This window comes from Fukomys damarensis, unplaced genomic scaffold, assembly GCF_012274545.1.
Source record: "Fukomys damarensis isolate Sample0158 unplaced genomic scaffold, DMR_v1.0_HiC HiC_scaffold_16, whole genome shotgun sequence".
Taxonomy (NCBI): Eukaryota; Metazoa; Chordata; class Mammalia; order Rodentia; family Bathyergidae; genus Fukomys; species Fukomys damarensis.
The window spans coordinates 26,951,109-26,961,714 of NW_022900928.1; the positions used below are offsets into that span (position 1 = coordinate 26,951,109).

A 10,606-nucleotide genomic window follows, 5' to 3' on the forward strand; every position below is an offset into this window, starting at 1 on the left:
AGGGGGTGTGGCGGGGCATGGGGGTGGGTCTTCGGTTCTGAGAAAGGGGAAGCTGCCTGAGGCCTGTTAGACTGGCGCGGCTTCCTCTTTTGAGAGGCCTTGGGGCTGCTCCTCTAGGCTCCCGTGTCCAGACTTGCGTTGCAGCTTGGGGGCTAGTTGGATTTTACCCAAGGAATTTCTGGTTATAATTGTCTGGGTACTTTTTTGGAGGGCTGAGTCTAAGGAAGCCCTCCTTGACCTTTTGGTCTGGTCAGGTCTGTTTGGTGGAAGCCTCCTATTCGAAGCCAGGCCGGGTGCTGAGCTTTGTGGTGAATAAGCAGACATCCCTTCCTTTCCTGCTGTCTGGTGGGGAAGCAAGCAATAAACAAGTAAGCAGACAAATACTTAATTACAAACCTGCAGCCCAGGAGAAAGGCCTGCTGGGGAGGAAATCCTGTGACCTACTTTGGGCTCTTTACCTCATTTAAGCCTCAAGACCCATCTTGCAGATGAGGAAACTGAGCCCCAGGGAATGAGGTCTTCAGGTCCCATAGGGAGTAGGCTGGGCTAAGAGACTTTAGGAAGAAGTGGCCTCTGAGCTGACTTCCTTCTTGGCTAGAATCCCTGGGGCTCACTTCTCCCACCAGTGTGGCTGGGGCAGGAGAGCTTTCTTTTTCTCCTGTCAGGCTTTCAGTCTGGCCCGGTACATCAGCTTGAGGTACCACTTTCCACCATCTGGGCCTGAGTCTCCCCAACTCTGACAGCTGTCCTTCAGAAAGCCCTCAGGAGATGTTGGGCTTTGGGTCATCACCGATGGCCTGGCCACAGGCAGCAGTGGGATTGGGACTTCTGGCCTTTGGGCTTCTCTCTGAACTTGCTTTGCAGTCCCCTTCCAAGACTGGCTTAGACACTAGAGGCCCGGGGCAGGGATCTGAGCAGTGGGTGTGCACACTTGTGCAGTGGATTCTTTCGCCTGACTGGGCAGGTCCAGTGGTGGGGGGCTCAGTCTGGGTGAGTGTGGGGGCCAGGGCAGCCAGACTGGAGTAAGTGCCTGTTTGGGGTAATTAGAAGGCACGTAATTAAAAGGTGCTGGGCCGTGAATGTCTGTGAATGTGCCTGAGTGGGCCTCTCTGGCTAAGTCTGGGCCTCTGGACCCTTACTTTCCTCCTAGAAGTCTCCAGATTGCACCGCTCCATGCCTATCTGCAGATGAGCAGTGGGACAGCCCAGCCCCTCCTTTCGGGCTCAGGTCACCCAGCAGGTGCCACTCAGGGTCAGGTGTGTTTCTGGGACTCTCTGTGTGGTTTTGCTTCTTTCTTTTCACCTGCTGCCCTGGAGTTGGTGGCTGTGGAGTTAGCCCAAAGACTTAGGGCACTGGTCAGGTCTGTGGTTTAGAGCTCTTGAAGGACAGGGGACGAGTCATGGGGAGATGGGCTTGTTGGGGGTGGCTGAGCAGGAGAACAACATTATGGGGCAGAACCTGAAAGGAAGATTTGTGATTGAATCTGAGGGACAGGTTGGGGATGAGTCCGAGAGTACCAGCTGTTGAGTGTTGACTGACAAATGTGGCCTTCACTTACCCTCCCGGCCTTCCCTAGGCCTGGTTTTCCCCTTGGCCAGCCTGGGGTAGAGAGCGGCTGGCTGCCAGTGACCCGGAGAGTCCCAAAGATGATGTGACTGCTGCTCCTCCCCCTCCCCTGGGTGTAACTCAAGCCTGGGCCAGGCCCAGGTCAGGCGGGCAGATCAGTTTCCTTCGGTCCTTTTTCAGGTGGGAAGCCCCAACTGCCCTGCCGGCAGGGAGAGAAGCTCACATGTGACCTGGAACCTGCTTCAGGCAGCCAGTCTCCCACTGGGTTTAGTATCACACAGCCCAGAGGCCTGAGTCAGTGTCTGGATTTTCTGAGGCTGGCAGGCCACCCTTGAGCTTCAGAGGTAGCCTGTGCTAAGGTCTGACTTGCATGAGCTCTGCTTCTATCACACCTTCCTGGTGACCCTGAAACCCAGCCTCTGGCAGATATATCCGGGAACTTCCTGATTCTTCTTCAGTCCCTTCTGTTATCTAAGCTGAATCTGTCTTCCTCTTGTCCGCCCTTGTCCATTGGCTGGAGACCTATCTGGAAGCAGCTGTGATCTTGAGCCAGGATCAAACACTGAAGTTTCTCTGAAATATGAGGCACACATTGGATCCTCACACTGCTTTACTTTGTTTCTTGGTTCTTCCCATCTCTCTTAATCTGCCATTTATGTCCCCTGGGATGGGCTTCCTCCATCTGGTTCATGCCTCATGCTTAGTACCGAGGGCTGTAGGTACAAGGAGATACTGGAGAGATGAGTAGAGGTAGGACGCTGGCTGCCATGACCACCCCCTTTCTGCAAGTCTACCATGGAACCAGGCAGGCAAGAATGTAAGTGGACATGCCCCCCTGCCCCTGGGGGACCAGGACACGGAAGGACCAGGCCTGTGGTGAAGTGGGAGGGAGGGGGCAGGGAAGATGGGATAGAAGCTGTTGGAACCCAATTCAGCTTTGGGGAAAGCTAGAGGAGCTTCCAGAAAGAGGCCTTGTGTTGGGCTGTGGGGGTGGGGGTGCACAAGGACTTTCCTTGAGTAGAACCAGCAAGAGTGAAGGCGGAGAAGCAGGAGTGGCAGAAAGCTTGCAGACCTGTGGGAGTCCTGGCTGGCAGGGGCCCAAGAGCTGCAGAGCGAGCAGAGAGGCCAGGGCTAGGGTGCTGCAACCCTCTCAGCCTGGCCCCAGACCTCCCACACTTCCTTCCTCCCTCTGGGCTCCCTTGCTGATGCTGCAGGGCACCTGGCTGTTTATGGGAGGGGAAGGAAGTCCTTCCTCCTCAGGGAAGCCTCCTCATCCTGCAGAGCCCTCTGACTGCCCTCCCATCCTGGTCTGGCCGGTGAGCTGACCCCAGACATGCAGCCCCTGGCTTGCATCTGAAGGGAGTAGGGCTAGCCCACCCCATGCTCTGCCTGTCCAGCAGCATCTTGCAAACTCTTTGTCAAGTCCTGTTGTGCTGAAGGTGGCCTGGGGCCACAGCAGCTGCCTACCTGTCCCCGCTGCCTCCCTTAACTCCCATCTTTTGCCCTAGGCCAGTGATCACTCTGGGGCCTGATGATGAAGCTACTGTGCTGGCCCCTGTCCTGCCTCTTTTCGGTAAGTTTGGGTGGCCTGGGAGAAGCCAGTAGAACCCAATGGTCCTGAGCCCCATACCCAGCCTTCCAGGGATTCTGCTTGGGAACTGGGTGCTGGGGTAAAGTGTGGCTTCTCAACTCTCCCTGGGAAAAATATGAGACTGCTGGACCCTAGGAAGCACTTCCACATTCCCCCAGCATGATGGTAACCATGTGGGAAGGCCGTACCATCCGAGAGAGGGGAAACTTGATTTCCCAACTCATCCCCACCCAGGGCAGGTAGAGGGCAGAAGGAAGGACTTGCTGATATTTCTAGGCAAGGGCGCCTTGGTGACAGCAAGGTGCCTGTCAGCAGAGACAGAGACTGGGGACAGAGACGAACCAGAAGGTGGGACAAAAGAGGCCTGGGATGTGGAGCATTTCAGTGCTGGAGTTAAAATCTGTAATGGTCTAGGGAACCTTGATTGCAGCCAGCACTAAGGATCAGGCATAAAACAGCCTGAGATTGCAGACCCACCTGCACCTATAGACTTGAAGCCTTGGGTGGCGTTTTAGAGTCTGGTCTGGAATCATCTTTCTGCTAAAGCCCAGGTAGGGTGAGATGGGGCCTCGGGCAGGAGACGGCTCAGCTTTCACAGGTTTGGGGACAGCTTTGGAGATTCCCAGTTTCACCTCTAGGGCAGCTGGGTCTGTGATGTGACTGGCGCCCCCCAACCAGTTTGGGCCCCATTGGAGGACGGGATCCCCCACAGCAGGAGTTCAGGGAAGACATTTCATACATGTGGACGAGTTGGGAGCAAAGGAAAGAGCTGAAAGAGCTGAAAGAGCTCATCATGGAAGAGGCCGAAGGCACCCATTGAGAAGACCCTTCCTTTTCAACGTGGCAGTTTGGGTACGGGTGTGTGTGAATGGGGCAACTTTGCCACAGGGGATGGTCACAGAGGAGGATGTGGTCTCAGAGACTCAGCCCAGGGCCCAGAATAGTAAGTACCAGCTGTAGACTTGGCTCCAGGGATGATAAACAGAGGCTGGCTAATGACATAGCCAGCTGTGATGGGGGTTGGGGTGGCAGGAAGAGGACAGAATCTGAGTGAGGAATTCGGAAGCATTTCCTCATCATCTCCTTGGACAGCTGAAAGGGGAAGGGACCCAAGGATTTGAGGTCCTGATCCCTTGTCTGGTTCTTTCCAGCATTTTCTAGAAGCAGGTCGGAATCTCTCCTTACCCAGGTACTGGTTATATTTGGGCCAGGGTTGGATTTTCCTGACAGTGTGAGGGATTGAGGTTAAAGAGTGTTCCTGAAGGGGAAGAGGGCATCCCTGAGTGGTCAGTGATCCCCGCACTCAGGGCCTCAAGAAGCAGGCAGTAGACAGATGACCCCAAAGACCCCACAGTCCATACTTTCTGTTCCTCAACATGTCCTGCCTGTTTCAGCTGCTGTCGTGGGCTTTGGCTACTCCAACATCAAGGACTCTTTGGCAGTGCCCACCTGGGGAGGAGCCTGAGCTGGTGAGCATTGGCTGCCCATCTGCCCTGTCCTGGGAAAACTCCTGAGGGCCAGTGGTGGAGTCCCAGCCTGGCTTCCCCACAGACCTCTGGCTTGGCTCCTGGCCTCACCCTTTCTCTCCCACAGGACCCGGGCCAGGGCACACCATGCAGGTCCTGCCCTGTGGGCACCTTCTCAGCCTCCTGGGACTCCAGTCCATGCCAGCCCCATGACCACTGCAGCCTTCGAAGGCGGCTGGAGGTCCAAGCAGGCACCGCAACTCAAGATACTTTATGTGGAGGCTGCCAGCCTGGGTGAGCACAGAGGTGGGAGGTGGGAGGCTCATGCATGGGAGGCCAGGGCCCTGGATCCTGGGGTTCTAGCCTCATTCCACACTGAGCAGGTTTCAGTCTTCCCATCCATGAAATGGGACAGGGCAGCACCATTGAGGGTGTACAGGAAGGGATCCAAACTCTCTTAAGGACAGTTTTTTGGAGAAACTCTTAGATTTGAGTGACATCTTCTCTCCCTGCAGATGGTTTGAGCCTGAGGGGGTCCCCAGTGTTCCATGTCAACCATGTTCCTGGGCACATCTGAGTACTCATAGCTGTGATGGTGAGTGGCAGACTGGAGGCCTGTGGGAAGGGTCCAGTGAGCTGAGCCTGGGAGCCCCACAGTGCCCACTTGGGTCAGTGGAATCCTCTGCAGGAGGGAGGGCAGCAGGAGGGTGTCCTGAGGCTGCGGTCAGTCGAACACCTTGTTTCTGAGTGAGAGACCATCCAGTAGGTGGCAGCCACGGTTAAGGTTTGGGAGTTCACATCCTGACCAGTCCTCTGTCCTGTCCTCTCCGTGAGGTTTCTGCAGATGGATAGGAGCATGTGCGCATGTGCACACACACACACACACACACACACACACACGCACGCACGCACGCACACGTACTCCTCTCACACTGAGCCCCTGACCTTTGAAGCAGCTGGTTCACTGACCAGGCCATGGGGTTGCGGGATGTCCCTGGGCCCAGGCATGTGCCACTTGTTACTGTGTTTTCCTTCTCTTGCAAGCCCGAGGGTCTCATGATAACTGATCCAGTGGCCAAAAAAGGAGAAAAGGAAGGGCCCTGAGCTGGCCTTTGCCTCCTGAGGTGGCCAGTGGGGGCTGTCAAGGCACATCAGCTCTTCCTCCACCCAACACCTTTTCCCCTAACTGGGACCCAGGGCCTCTGCCTCTCTGTAAGTGCCTGTTTCTCTCTGCCTTGGTCTCGCCGCTGTCCGTCGTGGTGCTCAGAGTGGGGGCGGCGGGCCCGACGTGGTGTGGAGATGGCTGCAGGAGGTGGTAGTGGCAGTGGCAGTGAGACAAGGCAGCCGGGAAATGGCACCCGAGCAGGTGGCCCCGAAGAGACGGCTACCCAGTACGCAGTGATTGCCATCGTGCCTGTCTTCTGCCTCATGGGGCTGCTGGGTATCTTGGTGTGCAACCTGCTCAAGCGGAAGGGCTACCACTGCACGGCCCACAAGGAGGTTGGGCCCACCCCAGGCAGTGGAAGCAGTGGTGAGGCCTGCCCTGGGGTCCAGGTGGGAGGCTGGGGATCAAGGAGGACTGGCTGGGCCCCAAGCCAGCATAGAGGGTGTAAGAGGGAAACTCCTAGCTGAGGTGTGACTGGAGAGGCCTGCAGAGGGCTCCTCAGGCGGTACCCTGGAAGTGCTGCTGCTGCCTAGGAGCCTTAGAGGAGACAGCCACAGACTGAGTGTGGGGGTGGGGTCATGGACAGCAGGGGCAGGGCAGCTAGTCAAGTGGCCGGTAGTAGAATTTCTACCCTGGGTGAGGCCTTTGCTGCCTAGCTGTGGGTTCAGGACTCTCTGGAGGCTACAGGAATTCAAAGGTTGAAAGGCCTTTGAAGAACTGAAGGGACCTCTGACCTCTAGCCTGGAACTGGAGGAATGCCCTGAGGCGGGAAGGCTGGCAGGGCAGCTGCCCCGGGGCGGGCACCATGTGGGGCTCAGGTTGCAGCTAGAGTTTGAGTTACAAGTCCTGGAACCAGAGGAGTGCAATGTTCTTCCACCTGTAACCCAGGGCCCCAGGCCCCTTTTTCTTCTCCAGCAGACCAATGCCCCCAGAAGGGCCAGGGACCCTGCGTGCATATATGCTGCCACAGGCCCATAGGATCTTTCTGGACAAGTGCAGGGTGAAGTGGCACCTGCAGTGCCAGCCTCCCTGGGACTGTCAGAGCCCCTTCCACTCCCTGGGACTGTCAGAGCCCCTTCCAATTCCTGATGCTAAAGTCTAGAGGACAGTAGGAAGGGAAAGGAGCTGCCGGCAGATGGCAACAGGGCTGTTTTGCCTGGGACAGTACTTGTTTTCCTATCCTGGAGACTTTAACTATTGGCTGCTTCCTGGGTTCAAATTCTGGGAGAGCCTGCTGCTGGGCTCAGAATGGGATTACAGTGGTCCATTCTTACGCCCTTGAGGTTTGGACCCAAAGTTGACCAGTGGCCCTCAGTTAAATAGTTTTGTAGACAGGGTGGTATGCAGGGAGGTAATGGACCTGAAAGGGCAGTTCGTTGTAGATGTTGGGAGTTCTCTCGGAGACAGAGGAGGGGCAAGGCCATCCCAGAAGAGGCTGATGCAGTCTCTGCCCTCCACAGTCTGCAGGGACTGTGGGGTTCAGATGGCCCTGAAACCACTAAGCACGGGGGGTTGTCACGTTCCGGAGTGATATGGGTAGTGAAGGTGACTTCCCTGAGCCATAGCTGTTGCCAAACACACACGTGGCTCCTACTCTGAGGAAGGCCTGGCGTGCCCTCTGCCGGCAAATCCTGGTATAGTTTGGGAGCCCGGAATCCTCCCCTAGGATCATGGCCCTTCGTTGCTTTTCCACAGGGATCAACCCTGCTTACAGAACTGATGACACCAACGAGGACACTATTGGCGTCCTGGTGCGCCTGATCACAGAGAAGAAGGGTGAGAGGAGGGTCTGACCCATCCCAGTGCCCAGGAGCAGAGGGTCTCCTCTGAGAGCCTGTGAGCAGGCAGATCACCCTACACTGCCCCCCCGCCCTGGGACCTGAGGCTGGCCTGGTGCTCTGACCTGTGTTCCACCCCTGAGTGTCCGGGCTTACTGGATTGGGGCAGAGGAAAAGGCTGACATCCCAGGCTGGGGACAGGTGGTGGGTAGGTGAGGGCTTCTCTGCTGGGGCAGAGCAGGGATCTGACCACAGTTGCCCACAGAGAATGCAGCAGCCTTGGAGGAGCTGCTGAAAGAATACCACAGCAAACAGCTGGTGCAGACGAGCCACAGGCCTGTGCCCAGGTGAGGGGCAAGTCCCTCAGCCCATCAGTTTCCCTCCTGGGGCTCCCCACTTGGGTCTCTTCTGTCTCATACCTCTGTCCCACCGCTACTGGCTGGTCGTCTGGTCCTGGCTTGCCCTAGTGACTGCATCCCTGTGCCTTCCTGCAGGCTGCCACCGGTCTCCCCCAGTGTGCCACACATCTGCCCACATCGCCACCACCTCCACACTGTGCAGGGCTTGGCCTCACTCTCTGGCCCCTGTTGCTCCCGATGTAGCCAGAAGAAGTGGCCTGAGGTGCTGCTGTCCCCCGAGGCTGCGGCTGCCTCCACTCCAGCTCCCAGCCTCCTGCCCAACCTGACTAGAGCTCCCAAGGCTGGGGCCAAGGCAGGACGTCAGGGCGAGATCACCATCTTGTCTGTGGGCAGGTGAGGTGGACACAGGCGCAGCAGTGTCACGAGAAACATGCTGGCTCATGTCTAGCCCTGAGCCCCTTGTTCTGTGGTGGCTGAGCTCTTCCTGGGCCTCTGGGCAGAGTGGGTGGCCAGAGGAAAGTCAGGACTTCCCAGCTGTGCTGTGTTTCACTTGGAAACACTGTTTTATCTTGGGTCCCCAGGATGCAATCTTGGCCCCCACACCTCAGGCCACACAGATCAAGGCCTGTGCACATGTAACTTAGAGTTGGGGTGCTGGGGGCTCAGTACAAACAGCAGAGTGAAGTCCTTATTTGTGGGAAGCTGAGGCTTCATCCCTGAACTTGCTGTGTGACCCTGGCAGATGCTGCCCTCTCTGTATCTGGGGGTCCCCTCTGATGGGGGGGTGGTTGTACCACCTGTCCTCTTAGGTTCCGTGTGGCTCGAATTCCTGAGCAAAGGTCAAGTTCAGTGGCACCTGAAGTGAAGACCATCACAGAGGCTGGGCCTTCTGTAGGTGATCTCCCTGACTCCCCACGACCTGGACTCCTGCCTGAGCAGCGGGCACTGCTGGGAAGTGCTGAAAACCACACTAAGTGGCTGAAGCCCCCATCAGAGAACAAGGTCGAGGTGAGGTCTGGGGATGGTTCCTGTTAGCACCCGACTGAAGGCAGAATAGGTCGGAGTGCAGGGGAACCTGGGCAGGGGCCACTTCCCTGGAGCCCAGAAGCCCTCTTGATTCCCCTCTGGTTACTCACCTGTCTCCCAGGAGAACCGCTATGTGGTCCGTCTCAGTGAAAGCAACCTGGTCATCTGAGGGGCTGTCTCCCCAAGACTTCCTGGAGGAGGCAGAGCTGCAGCTGGGACCGCGAGGACCAAGAAGGAATGACCAACAGACACAACAGCAAGTCACAGCCTGGCGGTGGGACCGTCCGCCCCAGTGAGGCAGCAGGCAGTCAGTGGGCGCCGTGTGCAGATCAAGAGCCTTGTCCCTGTCCCTGTTGCTCTAGTCCCTCACCTGCAGGATGCCCCAACCCTGTGCCTGCTCTGGCCACATCCTATGAGCCCACTGTACCGCCAGGTATCAAGGCTCGGTGAAAGAGTGGCACCTGTACCTGGTGCCCCAGCACCCCCACCTCCACCCCGTCCAGGGCCCTAGAGCAGATGTGCCTCCCTCTCTTCTTCCAGCAGGTCCTGTGAAGGGAAGGGACAACAAAAAGCCCTGGGCTAGGAGGCCGAGTTCCTGGGTTCTAATCCTGGGCATGTCCCTGGCCATCACTGAGCCCTTGATTATGAAGTTGGGAGGGAACATCTGAGGACCCAGGGCTCCTTGCAGGTTCTGGGCTGGGTCCTGTTGGGGGAGTGCTTGACTCTGCCACCCCTCCCATTGTAGCTTAATCTGGCACATTTTTGCTGCTTTCTGCCTTCAAGGCCCCCGTGGGGCTGTCCATCCATGGCTCTGCCTACAGGTGGGGCTGAATGCATGTGCCTGCCCCCACCTGCTGTTTTTAACGGAACTGAAAAACGGACTTAATTCGGGCTAGGCTGTGGCAGAACCCTGCCTGCCCTGCTCCCCCAAGGTCCCTGGAGCTTCTGGGAGAGGAGCGCTGGTGGGGCTGGTGCCTGCAGCCTCAGTGGTTTCCATTACCCTGTGGCGCAGTGTCTGTCCCTGGGACCCTGGGTAATGTAGGGGACTGCAGCCCACCCATCTGTCTCCACTCTGCCTCAGCCACCTGGTTATTTATGTGGGGCCGTGCAGGCGCGGACCACTGCCCACCCCCATTTATTTATTAAACATACTGTTGTCCTGCCCTTGTGTCTCCATCCAACTCCACCTTCATCCACTTGTTGAATAATAAAGGGTGGGAAAAATGGTATCACGCGGAGTTCTTATTACTGTGCCCCTTCACAAGCCCCATCTGGTCAACGCGTACTTCCTGGGCCCTGCTCTGCCTGGCTGGGTGCTGCACATGCTGCCCCTCCATCCCCAGTGCCTGCTGCTCAGCAGTAGGGGACACCGGCCAGGGGAGGCCCCTCTCCCCACCTAGTTCCCACTGAGGCCTGGAGAGGCAGGCCTGGCCAAGAAAATGACTTGTGAACTTCACAGGTGATACAAACTTTTCTAATCACATTCCAAGAAATACGAAGAAACGGGGACTTAATTTTAGCATGTTTTAACTATATTTAAATTCTTTTAAATAATATAAAATCAACAAAATTACAAATGAGGTTTTTTGGGGGGCTTTAGAATCTGGTATTTTACACTCTTTTTTTTTTTTTTTTTTGAGACAGGGTTTCACGGT

The 10,606-nt window shown here is 56.7% G+C and overlaps 1 protein-coding gene across 2 annotated transcripts in view; it reads left to right on the forward strand.

Annotated features, from left to right (window-relative positions):
* Positions 1–10,362, forward strand: part of Relt (RELT TNF receptor) — an 18,949-nt gene extending 8,587 nt beyond the window's left edge. Inside the window, exons 2-11 of one of the 2 annotated variants that reach the window (XM_010603253.2) lie at positions 3,075–3,139; positions 4,552–4,626; positions 4,751–4,917; positions 5,139–5,218; positions 5,891–6,154; positions 7,484–7,564; positions 7,832–7,913; positions 8,061–8,318; positions 8,735–8,933; positions 9,073–10,361. In XM_010603253.2, coding sequence (XP_010601555.1) covers positions 3,098–3,139; positions 4,552–4,626; positions 4,751–4,917; positions 5,139–5,218; positions 5,891–6,154; positions 7,484–7,564; positions 7,832–7,913; positions 8,061–8,318; positions 8,735–8,933; positions 9,073–9,120 — 1,296 coding nt within the window. In that variant the 5' untranslated portion in view covers positions 3,075–3,097 and the 3' untranslated portion in view covers positions 9,121–10,361. Of the gene's footprint in view, positions 1–3,074; positions 3,140–4,551; positions 4,627–4,750; positions 4,918–5,138; positions 5,219–5,890; positions 6,155–7,483; positions 7,565–7,831; positions 7,914–8,060; positions 8,319–8,734; positions 8,934–9,072 lie in introns of those variants that run through there. The other variant, XM_033764209.1, reaches the window with a different exon arrangement.
* Positions 10,363–10,606: the final 244 nt, after the last annotated feature.